Source organism: Polyodon spathula, chromosome 11 (genome assembly GCF_017654505.1).
Source record: "Polyodon spathula isolate WHYD16114869_AA chromosome 11, ASM1765450v1, whole genome shotgun sequence".
NCBI lineage: Eukaryota > Metazoa > Chordata > Actinopteri > Acipenseriformes > Polyodontidae > Polyodon > Polyodon spathula.
The window spans coordinates 23274864-23297908 of NC_054544.1; the positions used below are offsets into that span (position 1 = coordinate 23274864).

A 23045-nucleotide genomic window follows, 5' to 3' on the forward strand; every position below is an offset into this window, starting at 1 on the left:
TTTCCGCAGCACAAAACAGAAGAATTTGTTTTATTCAGCTGAAAATCGCAGCCGTCTGTCTTATCAGCCCCTCCTTATCAAAACAATGTGTAATCAATCCAGGATGCTCCTGCTCTTTCTGTTCTAGCCTTTTGCACTTTCCCTGAGCTCCAGATAGAGAGTGCAAACAATAGACAAAGGGCTGGGTTCTTCAAATAGGCCAAGGGAACTCACTGAATTGGAAAGAACTGCCAGCCTTTCTGAAAACACTAACGGATATCCCTGTACTTAAATCACAACATACCTCTGCCACTGTGCTGTCCTTTTAAAAGTTTTCCATGTACATTTCTTTGTCATTTTTGGTCGTACAGTAGTCTCTGGCTAAGAGAACACCCCTCGGGAAGCAACCAAAGTGTTCTTATAGCCAAAGTGTTCTCTAAGATGGAGTTAGTGACCAGACACAATATGAATCAATAAATATATATTACTTGTCATGAGGCACGTGTATCAACATATGAAATTAACTAAATAAGTAAAAGAAAAGAAGTAGGCATGTGTATGTTAATAAACTATAATAATAAAGTAACAGACAAACTAACATTAATAAACTGTCAAACTACATTAACACAGCACCCCTATTTGAATAACCCCTACACACGTTATTCAAATGAAAATCACCTGTGTGATTTTTATTTGAATGAAGTCATCTAAGTCCTGCCTGACTTACTACATTGTTTACTAATTCAGAGTCACCTACACTTTACTTTAACAGAAAGTTTACGGCCCCCCAAACCCTTTCAAAAGTATTCCATGGTAAATTTGCTTGGCAAACGTGTAGGTTTTCCATTGGAATACTATACTTTTACCATCATTTTCCACGGTTTGCCAGGCTTTTACAATGCTTACTTATGATTCACTATGCTTTCACCGTGTTTTTTTAGACGTTGCTTTTCTTTTACTATAGGAAACGTTTATAAGTGAGGATAAACAGTGCTTTGTGCTCCAGCCCTATGACAAACCGAATAGCCATGTTCCTGACACTTTTTGCATCTTTTTTTTTTTAATTTTTTTTTGGGGGGGTGGGGAGGGGGGGGTGGTGTTACAGTACATTTGACAGGAAACACCTAAAAAGCTTTTTATTTTCAGAATGGACTTTTCAGCCTTGAACTGTACGATACATGTTTTTAATGTTTTTAAATCCGTACAGAGTACTGCAACATGAATTTAAGGCCGTAAGTCTGAAATTGAAACCTGTGGGTCATAGTGTGTCAGACATGGTCCAGACGTTCTTGTAGTCAATAGTGATTTCATATCAGGTTGGCAAGCTAAAAAAATGAAAGAGCTGCATTTTATCTTGTATAATTGTGTGAGACTACACCATTTTATGAGGTAATTTGTTATCCAGTTTGTATCGTTATGTTAGGTTTGTTTGTGTCTTTCTGTGTTGCTATGGCCCGTATTTGTTTGTGTCTTTCTGTGTTGCTATGGCCCGTTTGCCGTTTTGTTTTCTCCTCTGTACGCACTCAAAAAGCATTTATTTTTCATTTTAAGTCAGCTTTGCACATCAGAATGTTTTGTTTTGAAAAAGGGAATTTGAATGTCGGCATTTCAGTGCTGTTGTTTTCTTGTTGTGGTTATGCTCATGTAAAAGGGAAAAAATGATATACCCTGTAACAATTTCAGTATGACATATTAGGCTTTATTCACCAACCTTTAAGGTCGGTTTAATAAAGAATTTATGTCTCAGTCTGAAGTAGTACAGATATATGTAAAAAAAAAAAAAAAAGGTTTTATCCTGTTCTCATGTATACTCAATTGAGTTCCTTTTTGAATTAGATAACTTAACTTAATTTTGTATTCTTCAGGCCAACAAAAATAATTCAGGATTGAATGGGTTAAAAAAGTTTTGAGTATAGGGCCCATATTTCAGCTGTTACTTTTTAAACCAAAATATGCCCTGAATCTGTTCTACATTCCTTTACTTAAAATTACTGGAGAACATTTCTTCAAATTATTTTCTCAGTTCAAAATTCTTATCAGATCTCTAGGCCTGTTCCTGCATGACACTTCAATCTTCATGTTTTGACTTTGGTACTCTCAGATGCTCCCTGACTGTCTTGATGATCGACAGGATCTGATCATATCAGAAACCGGTTAGGGTCGTCATATATATACGTGTTGCCGGGAGTACAAAGTAACTTGTTTTTCTTTATTGAATGCCAGCAGCCATACTCCACAACAGCATATTAACAAATTCACTAAAAGTAGTATAGCACTCAGTAGTTTTTTCTGATCATCATTTTGTTTCCGTCGCTGTTTCATTACCAATCAAATCACATTCATAATCATATTGGCACTTTAACAACAATCTGCTACAGAATAAAAACTTCACTGATTATTTTGAATTGTTTTGGAAAAATTGGCAAAATGAAAAAAAAATTATTTTAGTAGTTTAAGACAGTGGTGGGATATAGGGAAAATTCAAATAAAACTTTTCTGTCAACAATACACACAAAATGTCACCAGGTCAGTGGAAGCAGTGGTCAGTGAGCTGGAGAGAGAGATTGTTGAGTTTGAGAGCGATGAGGGTGCGTATCAGGGCCTGCAGGAGAGGATGAACTCCTGGGGAGCCTGCTGGAGAAGAAGGTGAACGGCTCTCTGCTCAGAGCCAGCTTTACTGATCTCAAAGATATGGACGCCCCCACAGCCTTCTTCTTCGGCCTGGAGAGGAAGACAGCGGAGCGCAAGACAATGTGCTGTCTGACGTTGCCCGGGGGGAGAGAGGTCTCCAGCCTTGCGGAGCTCAGGCGTGTTGCAGTGAGCTTTTATACTGATCTCTACAAGGCTGAGGGCTGCGACCCAGGAGAGATGGAGCCACTACTCCAGGGTCTCCCCAGACTGGACAAAGAGGACGGCAGCAGATTGGACACTCCGCTGGCATTCCCAGAGCTTACTGTTGCCGTGGCGCAGCTCTCCAAAGGGAAGGCTCCCAGACTGGATCGACTGCCTGCAGAATTCTACAAAAAGTTCTGGAGCTGTGTTGGTAAGGACCTGTACCAGGTCCTGCAGGAATGTGTTTGGGATGGGGAGCTGCCTCTAAGCTGCTGCAGGGCAGTGATAACACTGCTACCCAAGAAAGGAGACCTTGGTGACATCAAGAACTGGTGCCCTGTCTCCTTGCTGTGCTCCAATTACAAACTGCTTTCCAAGGCTCTCGCTAATCACCTAAAGACCAACATTGGATCAGTGGAGCACACAAACCAGTCGTATTGTGTGCCCAAGAGATTGATTTTTGATTTTTGATCATTTGTTTTTCTTGAGAGATTTTTTTAATGTATCCAAAGTCTATAATGTTGACTTTGGTTTAATTTTGCTTGATCAGGAAAAAGCTTTTGATAGTGTTGACTATGAGTATCTATTTTGTGTTAGACTCCTTTATCACAATGTTTTTAGTGTTGTGATGATTAATAACAGTCTGACTGTCCCCTTCCCTGTGCAGACAGGGATACGGTAGGGCTGCTCCCTCTCAGGGATGCTCTATGCCCTCTCAAAAGAACCCCTGCTACATCAGCTGAGGGGGAAACTGTCTGGACTGGCAGTACCAGCTGCGCCAAATGCAACCCCTATTACGCTCTCTGCATATGCTGACGATCTCAGCATGTTTGTCACAACTGACTGAGACGACGCTGTGCTAGAGTCATGCATTAGAATGTATGAAAAGGCAACCTCAGCACGAGTAAACTGGGCAAAAAGTGAAGCTTTTCTTGTTGGCACTGGGAGAGTACTCCCCCTCCATTACTGCCTTCAGTTTTAAGCTGGAACAAAACTGAAGTCAAACTTTTAGATATTTATTTTGGGAATGAGCAGTTCATGCAGCAGAACTGGGAGAGGAATTTGGAGGCTGCAGAGCTGGCAGTGGCTCCTCTCTCGGCTCTCCCTCAGGGGCAGGGTCCTCATCATTAACAATCTTGTCGCCTCCATGCTTTGGCATAAGCTGGTGTGCCTGGATCCTCCCCTGATTTTGTTAAACGAGATACAGAGATCCATGGTGCAGCTTTCTTAGAGCAGGCATCACTGGCTGCACCTGGCTGTTTTGTATCTCCCCCAAGAGGAGGGAGGGCAGGGGCTCATTGATATCCCTAGCAGGATGGCAGCATTTAGGCTGCAGTCTGCCCAGAGACTGTTGTACACCCCACAGCTGAGCTGGAGAGACCTGGCATTTTGTTTATTGCAGAAGGCAGTGAAGCTGAGTTTTGACAGACGTTTGTTTTTAATATCTCTTGATTGTTTTAGTGATACAGGGTTGGAGGGTTGTTATAAGAATCTGTTAAATGCTTGGAGACTTTTAAAGAGCACACAGTGGGTTTTTGAAGATAACCTGTTTTTTAACCCCATTTTTTCAATGGGAGGTTTTTAGCACTGCTTTTTTATTCACTTTGTTTCTTAAAGTTGGTTTTACTAAACTGGGGCACTTGATTGATTTTAACCTTTTTAGTTGGAAAGCCAGCAGGGTTTTATCCCCTGCATTGAATATTAGATTACAACTTTTCCTGGAGAAGGTGCTGAGTGAGCTCCAGGCATATTGCCTATTTTAAAATGGTGCACGACCTGGACAGTTCTGAGAGACATTGGTGCATTGGGGAGGGGGTGTGTGCCGTGAGTGAGGAGGGACTGTTTGTTCTGCTCATGTGAGAAACACTCTGATAGACTGAGATCCCATTGAACTGGAACTTCTGAAACTGGAATGAGAAATGTTGGATCTGTATTTTTGTTTGTTTTGTTTTGTTTTGTTTTTAAAGAGTGGCTTTATTTAGTTTTTATATTGTATTTTATTTTATAGAATAAAGGGATTTTAAAACTCTCTCTCTCTTGGTATGAGGGGAAGCTCTGGTGGTTCCTGTCTGCCTGAACCAAGGTCACTGGCCAGATGAAATATAGATTTCACATACATATGCATTTGTACATAAGCAGACAGCTATGTAAGTTAAGAGACTGTATTAAGAAGCACTTTAAAAGGGCTGGGCTCTGTGTCCACTGTGGTGAAGGGAAAGATGAATTCCTGTCTTGCTTACGCCAATGTTCAAGGCTGTATTTTAGTGGTTGTTGAGGCATAGTGGTGAAAAGCCTGACATTGGCAAACCCAAGGTCATTCAGAGTTCAGCACGGCACGCCCAGTCGCTTTCTCTGTTTGTTCCTTCTTATGATCCTTTTTTTTTAAACCAGCTTCCTTTTCTTCTTTATGGTTTCAGTTTTGTCACACACAGAAGTACAGTGTGTGGACAAACACCTGCCACCATGGGCTGTCAGAATGCCACTGATTTGGTGACGAATCTCTAAGCTCTTTTCTTTTAAACATTCTTGAGGGATTCGTGACCATACCTAAATAATAAACCAGCCTCCAATTCAGGGAAATAATAGAAATCGTGCCATATGTTAATAGGAAGTAGTGCCACAACGGGCAGCCATGACAGTGACTTGACAGGTAACAGGGGTGCAAAGTGTTCTTTCTATGTAACATTCCTCAATGATACCTCTACAGGGAAGTCCTGAATCCAAGACTGGACAAAAGTGGCTTGACAGGTCACTGTGGATAACAGACTTCACAGCATATTTCACACATCTCTTCATCTTATATTTAACATATTATTGTTTTCTTTTTCAACAAAAAGATGAGTATTTTTCTATTCTTAATATCTTGATCATAGATATTAAAATAGTTAACAGTTTGTGTGATATGTCTAGATATGTTCAAAAACAGAAGAAAATGGCACTCCATAAAGTCCTGCTATCCAAACTTGGTTGGATTCTCTATAGAATAGGAACTTTTTGTGGTTGTCCTTGTCATTTTATTGCTTAGCTAACATCAGTTGACGTGGTCAATCCACCTGTTTAATGCATATTTCTTTTTAATCAAGGTTTTGGTTTTTGGATTTCCCTTTTGTGGATTGGAATGTTTGTGATTTATATATATATAGTAGTAGTACAAATGTTTTGAGGCATATAACTTTGGCTATGGAATCTAACTATAACCCCAGTGCATTACCCTGAAGAATCCTGAGCAGAACATAAGCAGGCCACAGCATTGCCAGCAATGGCAACACAATGGATTTGGAACACATTGTGGTCCTGATACAGAATCATACTGTCTTGTCAGGTACTTGCTTGGCGCTGCAACAGATTAACAGTGTGTCAATTGTGAACTGCTACTGTCTGCACTGCCATTAATGACCATTTGGGAAGGGTGAACCCTAGCGGTAATGCAAAACTAATAGTGATAATAGGTTTGAAGAGTTGATTCTGTTTATTTGATTACTGTGGTATGCCAAGTATTTTCTTCAAGTGGAAATGTAAAGAAAACTGATAGGAAATTAGGTTTTGAACCTTACTTTAAACCACCATGGCAACAAACAATGATTAGAAACAGCAAAGCACGGGTACTTCCTGTGAAAGGCTTTGATCTTTCTGTTGTTTTGTCTCTGTTGCTAGTTTTCTTATTTGGCTGCCTTATTTTTCCAAGGTATTTTTTCAGTTTTCCCATGCTTTTCTCATGGTTATACTATGCATTTACCATAGTTTACCCTGTGTTGCCATGTTTATTTATAGGCTTTATCATACCTAGTTATTCTTTACAATGCTTATGTTGCCATGTTTTCGCTACGCTTTTACTATGGTAGTTTTATAATGACAGTTTGATGAAGTGCATTCTTTTGACACACAAAGTAATAAGCTCACACAATTCGGTTGTCTACATGAATTTGTGTGCGGGGCCTGTCTGACAGAGAAAGCCTCTGTTATTTGATGTGGCTAGTAAAAGATGTTTGATAATGCACCATTAAAAGACGTTTCTTCAAAGCCAGGTTAAAAATACTCATAAAAAAGGCAATACAATTTAATTCCAATATTGCAAAAATGACCAAGAGTAGGAAACACCTACCTCACACAGTCACACACAAACCCCTCTCCATTTAATTAAAATAATGTCAGAGATTGGGAAGGGTCGTGTCCCCAAGCTAGGCCTCAGTCTCAGGGAGGGGAAAGGTGACACTCCCCAGAGAAGGCTGTGTGTCTGGCTTTCACTTCAACCCATGCTCCAGGCTTATATTCAAACTGAACTCCACTCTGCTTTTCTTTCCTACTTCTGCTGCCTCCAGGCTGTGTAATTAACTCCTGCAATATCTGGGCTAATGCTTGATTCACTGTATTCAGAGAATGAAGGTCAAAATTTGTGAAATTACACAGGCTTAGTCAGTGCAAAACAAAGCAGGACTACTGGCAAAGCATTTATTGGTGCTATTTTGATGATGGGAGAAAAACAGCCATTAGGATTACAAAACTAACAACCCTATTAAGACAGTGTATTTTCTTCTTTCAGAAATCAAACTACTTTCTGTTAAAAGCTTTGAAAATGTAGAACAACACTGAATGAATCTGGAAACAAGCAGAAATTGCATGAGCCGATATTGACATTGTGTACACAGTTCCACTGGGAAGTGTGAATCTCTCTCCTTGCAGCTCTGCTTCACTTCAGGTCACTGAACTGAAAGGAATTCCATTAATCCACTCCCAGCCCTGCTTAGAAGGTCATTTCTGCAGCAGTTTTTTTTTTTTTTTTTTTTTTTAATGCAGTGGAAATGTTTCCAATTAGTGAAATTTCTGTATATTGGCATATCCATAACGTGTGTACTTTAAAAAAAAAAAAAAGTGTTTATAAATTTAGAGTGCTGATTATTTTACTCCTGATTTTCTTCCTAATTTAGAATGTCCAATTATGTTCCCTCACCGCAGCAATTCCCCACACAACTCTGGAGAACTGAAGGTTCAGTGGGCGTCCTCCGATCCCACGGCCAAGACAAATGTGTTACACCCAGCCACTCGGGGACTCCTTTACACTGGTTACTTTTAAACAACATGAAAACAGGGTCTATTTCTATCTATCTCAGCCGTTATTTATTCATGTTTCATCAAAATACAATCTTAATTTAAAAGCTGAAAGTGGAGCTGTGGGCTAATTCACTAGCACCCATTAGACATTGGTCCCCATCACAGAACCATCAGAAAATTCAGAACAATTGACTTGAGAGAGACCCAGGTTTGAACTGCAGATGTTCAGATCGGTTTCAGTGCTCATTATAGAGCCAAGCACTCATGGCATGTTCTGGCACTGTTCCTGGCTATAGCTACGGGCACTACATTTAAAAATGTGTGTAACATTGGAGACATGTTCCGACACACATCAGGCCCAAATCATAGGCCAATAAACTTGCATCATTGACTGCGACCTTCCTCAAGCATCGAGAAGCAAGCAGCCACCATGTTTATTGCCAGCAGCGCCCACATCTAGTGCCCCCATGCTCTGGAAACTATGAACAAAACATGCCCACCTGAGGAAGCCAGAGATGGGAGGAGCACTGATCAGGTTACTGATACAGGGCTTTGAAAGAGAGTCACAGAGAGGAAGAGAGAGAGACATTGAAGGGAGGCCAATGACGAGAGTTTAAAAAATGTGCTTTGTTTTTGCATATTGCGATGACTTCTTTTGAAATAAAATTACATTAATCTGAATTCCTGTTTTAATTTCTTGTACCCATACATTTGGTAAAGCATCTATTCCTTCCCGGGCACTGCTGGTATAACAATGACTGGTTGTGATGCGTAACTGTGTTCTGAAACTCCATGGTCTGATGATGAATATATACCAAACATGGTCTGGTAATGATTTAATAAATGAAGCCAAATCATGGTTGGATCATGGATTAATAAGGGGGAATTACATGATTAAAACAGGATAAAATTAGCGCAGGCACATTCAGATTGTCCTCATAAGCGCATTGAGTTTATCAGATTATAGCCAAATGCATTCTGAAATGTCTGTAGAATGCTACGATTGAATAATAAAATATAAGTTTGGTGAAGATTTGTCCAAAATCAAAGCAGTTCACCATGAGGAGTGTGGGTAACTATTACTGAGTTAAAATGACATAAATTTACAAAGCCTCATTAGTAACTTAAAAGTTACTTAAAAGTTATCTATAAAATTGAGTATAAATTAAACCTGAAATGAAAATCTAACAAGAATTTGCCTGTCTTAAAAAACATAAACATGTTTTTGCTTTCCTTGTTTGCATTTAGCTCCGCTTGGTTTAGCGTTTGTTAATGTATCCATTCATTACATGAAAGGCCCTTTTCTTGTTTTTTTTCTTTCCATGCTGGTTGTGTGGTGTAGGGTTTTTACTTTTATCTTATGGTGAGAGACTACAGGCTTGTCTTCTTCTGGGTTGTCAGGCCATTGACAAAGTATAGATTTTTTGGTAAAGCATTAAAATATTTCTATAATACTCAAGTTTATTGTAGTAATACTAAAAAAAAAAAAAAAAAAAAACAGCTTGTGTTTGTATGGATAAGCTATAAAGAAAAGAAAATATCCTAGCCTAGTATATGGGCCTTGTGACGACCACATTTGATGCCACAAACTGTCAGCCAAGAATAAAACTGCACATTCTTCTTAAGTAATGTCTTTTTCATGACACAATAAATAATTGTTCACTGGAGCCGTTTGTCTTTAAAAGTCATACACTATACTACAGTACTAAACATGGATCTTTTACCTAAGGGGTTATGTGTGTCGAAATGAAATCATTTGTATGACATAGTATCTATTTGTTTTCCTTCTTTGGTGTTTATTTTAACAGTCTGTCTAAATAGTACTGATCTTTAATTCTATATTAATTCAACTGTTACTGTAACGATACACTAACATCGTGATATGATATGTATCACAATATATGTGATAATCCTGATGAGTTTCTTGTATCATGCATAATAAGACCAAGTGTTAAAAGGCAAACATTAAATGGGAGAGTATGTATTTATATTATAAAGAGAAGGGGAGTGTGTGGCAGATATATTATTAATTATCAATCCCAGTTTGTGCTACGAAACCACAGAAAACTGTCGATTCGTTAACCAAACCAGTCAGAACAATTCAACAGAAAAGCAAATACCATTTAATTACGCAACAATCCTTTCAACAATTAGTTAATTATAGTATAACATATTTCAAACGTTACACTTAGAAAAGGGCTTGCAATTTCAATTTAGCCTTCCTTATTTTTAAAGAAAAGTAATACGATTATACAGTAACATAATTTGAAAAGTTTTCATAATTACAAATACACTTCCACATAAACACCCCAAATTTTAATTGTTATTTCTTCACTCTCCATTCCTGGTGCATTTTAATTTTGCTAATGCCATGTTCACACTGTAAATCAAAAACATAGTCCTCGCTCACCATCTTCACTTACAACAGACACTTTGTAGGCAGGATTTCTCAAACGCAGAGGAACTCCCAACATTCCCACAATATGAGAGACAAACATTTTAACTGTTTGAACTAAGCGGAACAAAAGAGCAAAAAACAAATCCAATTACCAAATTAACAATCAATTGAATTTCATTATCGAACAAGTATCAATTAGGAAGAAATGTTTTAAGTTGTATAAAGAACTCAAAGTACAATTATATTTATAATTTGGAGGTAACATTTACACTGATGAAGGCATCAGATGAAATGGTTGTCCCCTTACTTTAAATCCAATTGTTTAACTAGAATATTTACCTGGGAATTGACAATACATTTTCATATTTAGGTGGAGCTACCTTCCCAAACCAAAAAAAATCAAGGATTATGCTAGGATCAAACAAGACACGAAAGGCTATACAAAGCAAGTTTAAAGCAAGTGCTATGTAATGATGATAAGAAAGGATTTCACAGACATTTGTATTCAGTTTACACATAACAGGTTATACATCTGGGGAATACGTTTCTCACCTATGTCTTGTTCAAATTTCTTTTTAGGAGTGTACCCAGAACATGCTCCCTCCTGCAACAATGCTGCCTGTTTTCTATTCCCACATGCTCAATCAGAGCACCAACATTGTTGCAGAAAGAGCAATCCTTACTAAAGAAATGTCTTAAAAAGATCCACTGAATTCTGGAGGCAAGTAAGAAAAGAAAAGGAAGAGAAAGAAAAGTGACTGTGACGCTTTGTTTGGTTCCAGCAGTGCCTTTCATTTCAAAGCAGGTCCAGATCTCGACAGAAATCTGGACCTACTAAATACAGCCAAACAAGATCCAGCAAGCTCCTCCTCACATTTGGCACTGAACTGACGTCTGGCACTCAATTGTACCTCACTTGTTCTCAGTATAAGAACTTTAGCTGTAAACCTACAATACATTAAACCTATTTACCATTTAAATATTCTTACACAATTTGAATAGAAAAGTTAGCATTTATAGAAAATGTTATCTTTTACTTCTGTTTACTGTTTAAAAGTTTAAACCTTTACAGCCTTAAACTTTAGCAAACAAAAGTTGCTATTCAGTTTGATTTAAAACAGAATGAGGTAAAACTTTCTGCTAGCAATCAATAACATAGGAGCCAAAAGCACCACAGAAAAGAGAAAATAAGCAAATAATAAAGCACCACTGTATTTTTTACTGAATCCACCCTTTTGGACTTTGTAACCTGTGTTATTTGTCTGTTCGATGCACTATTCAGTCACAGTTCCAGACATACAGTACAGAAGGACATCATGTCTCAAACATAACATGGGCTAAACAAGTAGAAATAGAACATGGAGCTGTATTTTTCATTGACTCCTCCCTTTTGCTGGGATAAATATTCGAATATTCGAACAGACACTGCTTGACATGTATTCTGTGGTAAAAATGACCATCTATGTACAAATTACAGTATCAAACATATCGTGCAAAGGAAACCAATGCATAAAATACATCAGAAATAAATAACACTAATACTAAAGCTTTCTAGTTTACCTTGTAAATATAAAATATGACTATTCTAAATGGGGAAGTACAAAATATTTAACTGCCCTTATAAAAATGAACCATGGTAAACTTGTAAATGTGACGTTTTCCACAGTTTCCCCCATGCGTACACTATTTATTTACACTTTACTACTTTGCTATGCTTTTACACTGATGTACTGCAGTGAACATTTAGAAGGTTTACATACCCTTTTCTTTTGAGAAAGTATGCCAGTTCAGCTGGCCCCCTGATAGTGTCTGTTATGAATTATTGCTATTTTAAATAAAGATTGAACAATATGAGGAAACCATAAACCCTGACTCACGTTGACAGACTGGCAATGCGGCCTTGTCTGCCCTGTCTGCCCTTCTGAAAAGCTTGGCTAATTAAACCTCAAACAGGGAAGGGCATTGAACCCTTTTTGCTGCTGGAAGTCCCAGGCATGCAACCAAAGAAATTTGATCGGATAAATCTGCAAACAATACTCTCCTTACTTCCTGTCAGGAAAGGGCAGCTTCCCTCCGAACCTGTGACTGCCTGGGGTCAGAGCTTCTCAGAAGACTTATTTCTCTATTTAAAAAACTCAAATTAAAAAACATCGGGCTTTTTGGCAAGTGAGTCAGCCATAAGCCAGTATGTTGTTGTTTTTTTTTTTTTAAACTGATTGTAAGATTTATAAAGTATTGAAACATTTTTATTTATTTCAAATGTGAATTTACTTCTGAAAGGTGTGAGACAATGGGACTGGCTTCAGTTGGAAGCAGGCAGACAGATGTCATGAGAGCTTCCCCTCAGAGAGAGACATTTCTTAATATTCAAAAAAGAGCAATAAAATACTGGGTTTATTTAAACCACTGTGACCCTCATTGGGGCAAACAAATTAAAACAAACTTGAATGTTATCGGGCCCTAAAAAGAGACTTTACCCTGGCAGAATACCTAGTCAGCGTGAAAGACACAAAGCATTGTCAGATCCTGACCAAGTACAGATTCAGTGACCACCACCTGGCCATCGAAACAGGACAAAACAGACAGTCTTGGCTGCCCAGGAACAAGAGGCTGTGTGGTCACTGTGAACTGGGAGAAATCGAGACAGAGTTGAACTTTCTCCTACACTGCAGTAAATACAGCCAAACAAGGGACACATTCTTTAAAAGAATTGTAATTTGTCTCCTGCAATTCCCACACATGAGCAGTGCAGAGAGAGTGGCAGTCCTACTGGTTGAGGGACACACAGCCTCACTGGCTGCCCAGTATGTGAGTGCCTGTCACAGGCTGAGACACACAGTGAGCGCTCTGCACAGGAGCACTGAATTGATGTTCATAATGTTTATGTCATTTTATATTTCTGTACTTTGTAACTGCTGTGGCAATACAGCTAATGTCACGCCAATAAAGTACAGAATTTTTATTTTAATTTGAATTTAATCACATTTACTAAATTATACAGAAGTGTGTCCAAGTTGACCTTCCAGCAACAAAAAATGGCCCCAATTGCATTTTGGAGTAAAGACCTTGACAAATCCGGCCCCTAAACTATTAATACCCCCAAAAACAGAGTGCACAACTGCATGCGAGTGAGGGACTCAGATCTCTCTTTAAATATGCACTGTCTCCGGTGTCTTCACAGTGACGAGAGCCGGGATGCTGGGTTTTTAATTCTAACTCCAAATTTCAACGCTGCGGCAAAGTTAAACAAACAAGGTTAAACAAAAGCTTTTACATTCTTAATGTTTCAGAGGCAGCATCTTGAAACATTCATACAGCATTCAGCGGGCTCCTTTCAGTTTCCTTTAGCAGCTGTGTTTAAAACAAAAGGCTTCTTTCTTTTTCCTTTAAATTGTATTCCTCTTCAAAACAACACAGCGTTTTTATTGCATGCTTAGGTCTAGTGAAGTAATAAAAGGGGAAATGACAACACCTCCCCCACTGTGATAGACTAGCAGAGTGACACTATTAAAACATGATGTGATGTGTGCTGCTGTGAAAGACCTTGTAGAGATCAAATCTACACTACATTCTTACAACCTATTTTCTGCAGAGTTCATCTCCAATTGAATACAACTGTGCACACAGACACTGTAGCACCATCTTAAATACCCCCTTGGAATGCCGTGCCTCCTTACAGAACGTCACCTGTGAAGTTTATGCAGTACTAGTTGGAATTATTTATTTTGTAAAATGAAAGCTGCTACACAACTAGCAAGAAACAAGTGTTACCTATAATGCTTACTTAACCACATGTCTGACGCAACAGTCATTACCTGCTAGATAGCTGATCGTGACAACAGTTAGATGGCTTGCTCCAATTGTGAGGGCATTTAATGAAAGACTAGATGAATTATCCACAGGAAATAATGGCTGTGAAGGGTATTAATGCTATTACCAACCAATGTTTTTTGTGAAGACATTTTTTTAAATGCATTTTTCAGTTTTATTTTGAACTGGATTGCTTAATTTGATTTGAATTTTTGAGGGCCTCCAGTTGTGGGATAATGACCACTCTACTGGGAACCAGACTGAGTGAGATCTGATCTGTGACGTTTGTCATTTATGAATATTGCCCTAATTCTATATTTTTGGGAGACATTTTTCTGTATTTTTTTGGTTTAATATTGTTCAAATACAAGTTTATTTCTCTCTGAAAAATTACTTTTGCAACAAAATAGCACCCAGTTTATAACATTTTAGAAGTCCAGCAATATAACCTTGTGTTGAATCAAAAAAGCTTGGCCAGGCAGATGTGATCATTATTTCTGGTTTGTGCTTCACACATCCATAATTAATTAGTAGTCTGTGCTTCCTGACCCATTTTTATACACCTGCTCTGTGCAAATGCGAGCTGTGCGATAGTTTCACCCTATAGTAACAACCATCTCTGCTTTGTGATGAACTAATCTGAATTTTAAATCCTAATGGTTTCAATTCTTATTGAAAAAAAAAAACAGTTAGGATGACCAGTGAGCAGCGGTCCTCAAACCTGTCCCCATGTGACCAACGTTGTGCCGAGAAGCAATGTGACATTGGGCCAGATCAAATCAAAGTTAGCACTTAGCGAACAAGGACGCGAAAGCATTTGCTGTAATAAAACACAAGAAAAATTTCAAGCGAAATCTCGCGCCTTTTGTTTTTGCGATCTCGCGCTATGTAACACATGTATCATAGCTACGTTTGTATTTGTGACAGGTCCCGGGGCCCAAGCCCGCCCTCCGTCTGTGTGTGAAATTAACGGCCCGTGTGACGCGTTAACGCAATTGATTGCTTGCTATTATTATTATTATTATTATTATTATTATTATTATTATTATTATTATTATTATTATAAACTGATTTTTATTATTATTACTAGTAATAGTTGTATGTAATGCATTAACTGATATTCAAGCGAAACAGTTGTACAACACTGATTTTTTATTTAATCTGTCTTTGCCGCTGTACTTACAAAGGTAACATGAAATTCTCCTATCAGGACACTGCACTCTGACTGGCTATCATATTATTGTTAATAAAACAATGAATAATCCTCTCCCTACACCGAAACCCTAACCTTAAGGTCAGTATCCTATACTGCAGTCATTACACTTCTAAACTAGTTCATGTTTGGCGGTGAATAAGTGTTTTGGTTACTTTAAAAAAGAAAGTGACCGGAGGTGCTGACTTGCTCAGTTGTCCTGACAGGAACATTTCGTGGTACCTTTGTAAGCACTGCGTCTTCGCCTGCCTTTTCGCATGTTACCGCCTTGTTTCCGCCCCTTCAAAATGTCACAAATACCAGATGGGGATTGGTCAACAGCTGTTTTCATGTTGCTTTCGGTGGTCCCTCCTACTCCTGTGAAACTTTGATTTTGAATTAGCTGGAAAAAAGAACTACAATTCGTACCATATTACAGCAAACAAAAAAAAATCTCAACAAAACAGTGCCCCATCAAATGAGCTATTAGAGATAGTGGAGAAACACTCTTCTGTGCAGTAGGGTGTTATTTATTTCAGACATCATTGATGCATTGCTTTCCTTGCATGATATCTTTTTGAAATAGTCATTTATACATTCTGTAGTTTGAATACACTCGCTGAACACAAAACTGGTCCACTTAGCTTGTAAGACAGTTTCTGAGTTCCACTTCCTGTATGAAAGCCCTTCTTTTCTTCCCCTCCTGTACAGCTTGCTGACCTCTACTCCAGATAACACTGAGGTGCTTATCATCTCTAATCTCTCATTTGCTCCCTTCCCTCTTGGGGGGAAACTGAGGGGGCAAAGTTTCCCAGACACCCTTCCTGTCGTCTAATTAAAGAGGCCCCTTGTATTCCTGTCCCGCCATAAGAGAGACCCAAACTCAAACAGGAGACAACTGGATTCATAGAAACGAGAGCAGGGGTCTGAACAAAGCTTCACATACAGTAAATACACCCTTGGGGCTTTAGAGAATAACTGAGTTTGTTTTTACTTTAGAATATTGTACACTTTATCCAGAACAGAACTATAGATATTATAAATGTTTCATACAAGTGACATGGTTCATAACTACATTTGTATAAGAGTTTTTTAAACTTGAAATATTATTGTTTTTACAAAGAACAAAAAGAAAAAAAATCTAAAATATACTTTAAGCATTATGGAAACATGGAGGTCCTTAAATGCCAGTTAATGGCTTACACAGGTGGTTTAAGTCTGAAGCTTTTAGGCTTTATTTAGGTTTTTTTAACTATTAACAAACAAGCACAAAAAACGGGTAAAAATCGCATTATATATTTAAATTAAGTTTCTCATTTTTCTGAATAAATATTGAAGGTCTCTTGCTTCTATTTGTTGTGAATACTAACAGCTGCCTTACAAACTAGTGTCTTGAAAAAGTACTTCACTGTGACCTACAGCACACCAACAGCATGTAGAATCTCACTACAAAAGACCACATCAAAAGCATAAAAATGGTTCTCAAGATATTGCCTTTAACAGTTCAGTCAATGAAATTAAAGAATTGTGTCGAACGACTTGAGTCCATTTGATGTTTAGTCCAATTCATTCATATAACACTCAGCCATAAGCCACTTGCATTTGTCTTATTGTATTAGCATTTCTGTTTATTAGTTCTGTAAATTAAACATGTTTTCAGAGTAATATTTATTTCACACAACCTTTTAGCTTGTTTTACTCTGAATACTGTAACACAATCCTCACATTTAAACACTTTGAACACGCAAAACTTACAAATAGGTACTGTAGGTCACCATGACCTATATTCTGACTGATTCTCAATGATATGTGCTTATGAATGTATACCGTTTATATGCAAGCGAAGGTGCTAAATGTTAATCTGTATGTCCTAATCCTATGAGAGGAGAAACAAAACAGACTGAAGACTAAACTCACCCCCGACAGTTGTACCTCAATTAGTCATCTGTGGAAGTGTAATAAAGCACAGGGAAAGCAAGGCAAGGCACAGACAAATCAAATAGTCTAGAAGTCAATAAGTGTGAAAAAACACTGGTCAGAAAAAATACGACTAATACAAGCAAAGGGAAAGAGTGGGAAACTGTAAAGCTACTTAACAAATGTACCATGGTAAACTGCCATGATAGCTCTGTGGAAAGAGCACACTGGAGAGAAATGCTGCTCTCTCTTATTGGCTGACAGGGCAGAGGTAAACGGCGTACATAAAGTATATATTTAAATTATTATTTATTATTTATAAAATAATAATAATAATAATAATAATAATAATAATAATAATAATAATAATAATAATAATAATAATAACTGGAACTGCCAGGCAGTTTTAAGGCTCTCAAGCCCCTGTAACAGTACCAGTATAAGCCAGTTGAGCATCATATGGCCATTTAGGTTTAACTCCAGTTTCTTAAAAGTCAGTTGTATTTCTACAGTGTCAAGGATGATTCTTGTGAAGTTTGGAGTTAGTCAAGTAAACTGTTTGTCAACTGAGGCAGTTTTAAATTTCAGATGTAAACGTACACCTGGAGGCCATAACCATTTTGACATATTTGTATTCCATTGTTACTGGAACAATAACTACCAAGTTTGGAGTTTGTTGGTCAAATGATGTTCAAATAGCAGCAGTTTGCTGTTAAGGGCGCATTTTGATAAGATTTGTGGCAGCCATTTTGACATTAAAATTTATCACAACAACTTCTGCTTCGCAAACTTGAAGTGGGTTTGGATGTCAATGACATATGCCAAGTATGATATCAATCACTTCACCGGTTCCCAAGAAAAAGATTTCGAAAGGTTTTATCAAAAAATGCGTCAGGGCGCCAACTGCAGGGATGCAGCAGCACAATTTTTGCAGCATCTGACAGCCAATGTATCCAGCTTGTTACCTGGCAAGAACCGTGATTAGTCACACAGCTTCCAAGCAGCTTCCACCTCATCATCAGCGAGGGACAATTATGAGGAAACACCTATGGAATCCACATTTCTAATATGAAGCTTTTAGCTGTGTAAAAACTCATTTTAAACCAAGAAAGTATGTGTCTCTTTGTTCTGGATTGCCAAACCCTGCATGTGCCCACCTTCAGACAGCAACCTTGACAGACACAGACCTCATAAATACTTTTTTGCAGCACCATGAAACCTGAAAACCACAAAATGGCCCCCTGAAATTGTCTAGCATGCAAGGAAACAATGCTGCCCTTTATTGAAACTTGAGGCCCTCAAACAGAAAGGCTTGATAACTGGCAAACAAAAAGAGGCTGTCATCCACCTTTGCATTCAATAACATAAGACACCCATTAACTTCTCTACAAGCCTGATATCAGAGGTGCTGAAACATAAATGATGCCAGTACTTCTGTTTACCAGCTCTTCCAATAGCAATTTCTATGAGGGTACCAGCTGGGTGAAAGCCAGTGCTTTCAAAACACATTTTCGTAATCAGCATAACAACATTCTAACAAAGACCCTTGTCCATTTTGTTTTCCAGACCCTTCAATTTAGGCTTACTCACAGGATATGGGGGGCACTTAAACCTGCTACAATGGAATGAATTTAATTTACAGTGTGGTGGCAACATTAACTCGCTCCACTGTTCTCTTTCACAACAAAGGGGGACTGAATGAAGTAATATTCCATTGCCTACTTTTATTATGTGGCTCACAACCCCTAACAGAATCTCTGTATGAATAATAGAGGAACAAAACATCCGGGAAGCAGTGGTGCTGATCCTTTTTAGCTTTGGATAATTGTCAGAAACACGATTACTGCTAACAATACTATTAGTGGGGAAAAACATTCAGCACAATAAAAAATCAAGACTTAAAAATTCTAGATACTACCATGATACACTTCTCCAGGCATGCAGCACTATGTGGAGTGGAGAGGTGTAACCGGTGACCTCGAACACCACAAGCAAGCGTCTTAACCGCTATGCAAATGAGCCAAGCTTGTCTACATTTGTGGTTATAGAGCTTTTATCTTTATTTCACCTCCCCAACAGGGGACAGAATCTATAACAGCAGTGCATCGCACAGCACTGACCGTGACACAGACTCAGGGTGCTTACCATTGAAGTAGCTCTTGACTTTGAGATAGCCCACACTGAGCCGCAGCACAGACAGCTTGTCGAGGCGGGCGCGCACATCCTCCGAGAAAGGCAGCAGGCTGGTCAGCTTGTCCAGCTCAGAGTTCAGCCTGTCCCGATGTCGCTTAGACGGGTTCGATTTGATTCCATCTGTGGGCAGGGGCTTTGGGCTACAGGACAAATAAATAAACATTAATTATTGATTAATACAGATATTTATATAGACATTGTAATAATCTTAAAACAATTTCATCCATATCTTCAAAATCATAGATTCTAAGGTAAAACACAGCTAAAGTTTCTACCGGACATATTGTATGTAGGGCCTGATTCACAAAACTGTAAAACCCTTCTGTAAGAGTTGAAAAAACAGTTTTGTGAACTGCAAATTTCATTTAATTAATCAAAAAACATTCCTTAAAACAGCCCTTAAAGTTTTGTTCACTATCTTCTTTTATTATTTTTATATACAGCATCTTTGGTTTTTGCGCACACACGAGAGTAAATGGACTGACCCTCACAAAACCTGACTAATTCATTAGTTATACAAATCTCTGACAAGGATTTTGTAATACATAAAATCTCCCAGCTTAAGTTCCAAGAGGGCTCAAGTTTGTAGGCACTCAGTTGGCACGTGACACTGTATTCAAAACTGCACTTATATCTTTGTGCCCAATACTTTACATTTTTTAACATCTTCCTTATTTTAAGTGTGGTGTCCATATCATCAGTGTGTTGTGTGGTATGAACCTTAGCAACCAGGTTAGCAACACAAACCAATATGACAGACCACAAGGGACTGCACACCTTTAGCCCAGAACATCATGGCCTACAGCAACACAATGAGACCACATCATTCTCCTTTTTGGGTGTTTGCAAATACTGGACAAGCACACTGAACTTTGCCCAGAATAACCACATTCATGTGTTTTATCAATGTCACCAAAAAACAGAGACGTACAGAGAGTGGACTTTGTTATAAGTAGTAAATGATTACATGAATTTGTATGGTTTCACATTCATATTAAATATGTACTGTATATAACTTGTTGTTGTTTTCATTGTTGTAACATTTTATCTGAATATGTATGTTCTTCTTCCTCATAAAGTAAAATAATTTGAAATCTGCTGATGTTGATGTTTGGTTTGTACAGCTGTTTTCAGTTGAAGTCAGTGAAGATGTTGTGTTTATTAGCTACAGTTGGCACTGCCCAGTCATATTAACTTACAGAGGAGCAAAACAATTGCAAATACTAAGGCTGTAGTTTATACTACAGATAACAACTCCTGTAGTTTATACAGATGTATACATTTACAACTAATTAAAAACAAACTCATTTTGCAGTTAAACGATAAACTTTTTATTTGAAATGAGTTTCATTCTGAATGTTTTTTCAAAGTGTTAAATCAATGTAGAAATGTTCTCACTCAACTCATATATTCTTAAGTGTCAAAACAAAGCCAAGCAGCCAGACATGTGAGCCAATGCCTTTATGAGGACAAGAACAGCACTCACAAAGGTGTTTGCTGCAATGCGTCATCTTGTTTTAACTAGTCCAGCAAAGACAGCTTGATGGGACTTTAACTCCCATTAGAAAATGGAAGAAAATGGTTCAAGAAATGAGTAGTGAAAATTAAAGTATTAAAGACAGTTAGACAGGAGACTACTTTTAAAACCTGAGTTACAACACCTTTCAGTTGTCTAGTACATATTACTCATGATGTAGTGCATGCAGTGTTATAATGAGTTGGTTATACAGTATCATGGGACAGAAACCAAAGAAAAGCGCATTAAGATATAACTCACAGAATTAGACTGGATTGTCTATTGAAAATACTCCATGAACATCTGTGATGTTTATAAGTGTTCATGTTCATAATTGAAACTTAACCAGATTACAATTATTTAATTCCAAAGCAAAAAATTGCACGCACAGTAGCCTCAGCGTACAGGAACACCTCTAAGACAACACTTCGGCTAAGAGAACAGCCTTGTACTGAAACAGATTTTTCCCATTGTAAATGCTCCGCCTAAGAAACAGGAACTTTGCTTAAAAGAACGTCTTTGTGGAACTGATAGCGACTCGTTCATAACTAATACAGTACTGTTTTGTAACCTGATAATTCATCATCATCAAACTTAAATTCAAACGGTTTATTCAATCTTTCCAGACCCGCCGTCATTTATCATTGCCTTTTGTAATGATTTCCACGAGTGCACCTCATCGCTACACGTCGCTGAGCAATTTGGTGTTTCCTATTCTGGCGAGTTGCTTCGCCATTCTGTTAAATCATGCTGTGCATGTATTCATAATTTATCTAGAGCTGCTGCTGCTGTGATTTTTTAAAGTGTGTAGGGGTGCTTTGTTAATTTAGTTTGACAGTTTATTAAAGTTAGTTTGTTTGTATGGCAAAGTGCCCTGCCCGTGTGTATTTTGTGTTGTATGTTGTGTGTTAATGTTGGTGTATAGTCATTGGTACACGGGATATAAACGGGTCTGTGTAACACAAGTGTTTAAAATGTATATGTGTATTTAGGCACGAGAATTGCACAGCACTTCAGGTTCAAGTAAAATGTAATAATATGCGAGCATGGGGAATTGCACTTTATTAATTCACGTGCAGTTGTACCGCGACTCCAATTGAATGATCAATCGGTTGTTGTGTTCGGTGAGTGGAGAACGGGATTGGAGATGGAGGTCATAATAATAATAATAATAATAATAATAATAATAATAATAATAATAATAATAGTTAAAATATCAGCTCACCGTGTTTGTCTGTGTAGTCAATTTGGTTTGTCTCTTTAATTTGGCAAAAGTGCCGTGTCGTGTTTTTGTTTGTTACAACCTTTTTATTTCTGTTCATTCACTAAATGTTGAGTGCAAGCAAGCGCTCAGCTTCCCCAAAACTCCACCTCTCTGTTGTTTATTTCCTGGTTCCTGGTCTGACGTCACCCACTACAGCTGTCTTCATGACAGTTTGTTACTTTATTATTTACACTTGCCTATTGCTTTTCTCTTATTCTGTTAATTTCATATGCTGATGCATGTGCGTCATGACAAGTAATACATATTTATTTATTAATTGATTCATAGTGTGTCTGGTGGTCAACTCCTTCTTAGAGAACATTTAGGCTACGAGAACAATTTGCTTGCTTCCTGGAGAATACTGCATTAAACTTTTGTTACATTTAGTTATGTAAGGCAGTCACTAGCATCAAACAGCAGATTTAAGATATTTACGCGGTTCAATGTAAAAAACAGTATACCCTCCCCTGTCATAATATCCTTAGTTTCAGTATTTGGTCAAAGACATTCGTCCAGTAATACCAAGAAAGGATTTTTACAAGATGTTCTATACGGTATACAATATAAGTCAGTCAGATATATATATATATATATATATATATATATAATATATATAGATTATATATATATATATATATGATAATTCTCTCACCAAAGCTTGATATAATTTCATACACTCAGTCATTCCCACTTGACATTTTTACTTTTTACTTTATATACATCGGTCACTGAGCACTTAATTCAAACTTCTACTTACTCCCAATCATTCTTCATTTACAGCTATAAAGCTCTCTTACTCCAGTTGCTGGACCATTTCTCTACAATGTACATAGTACAGTAATAGTAGTACAATTAGCTGTTTATTTTTATTTGTTATTATTTAGTGTGCCCAATT

General features: G+C 37.8%; 1 protein-coding gene across 1 annotated transcript in view; it reads right to left on the minus strand.

The window, feature by feature from the left end:
* The window catches only part of LOC121323590 (aryl hydrocarbon receptor-like), a 110792-nt gene that overhangs the window by 66245 nt on the left and 21502 nt on the right, over nucleotides 1-23045 (minus strand). The window contains exon 2 of the mRNA XM_041264730.1: nucleotides 19323-19510. Within this exon, the coding sequence (XP_041120664.1) occupies nucleotides 19323-19510 (188 nt within the window). The remainder of the gene's footprint in view (nucleotides 1-19322; nucleotides 19511-23045) is intronic.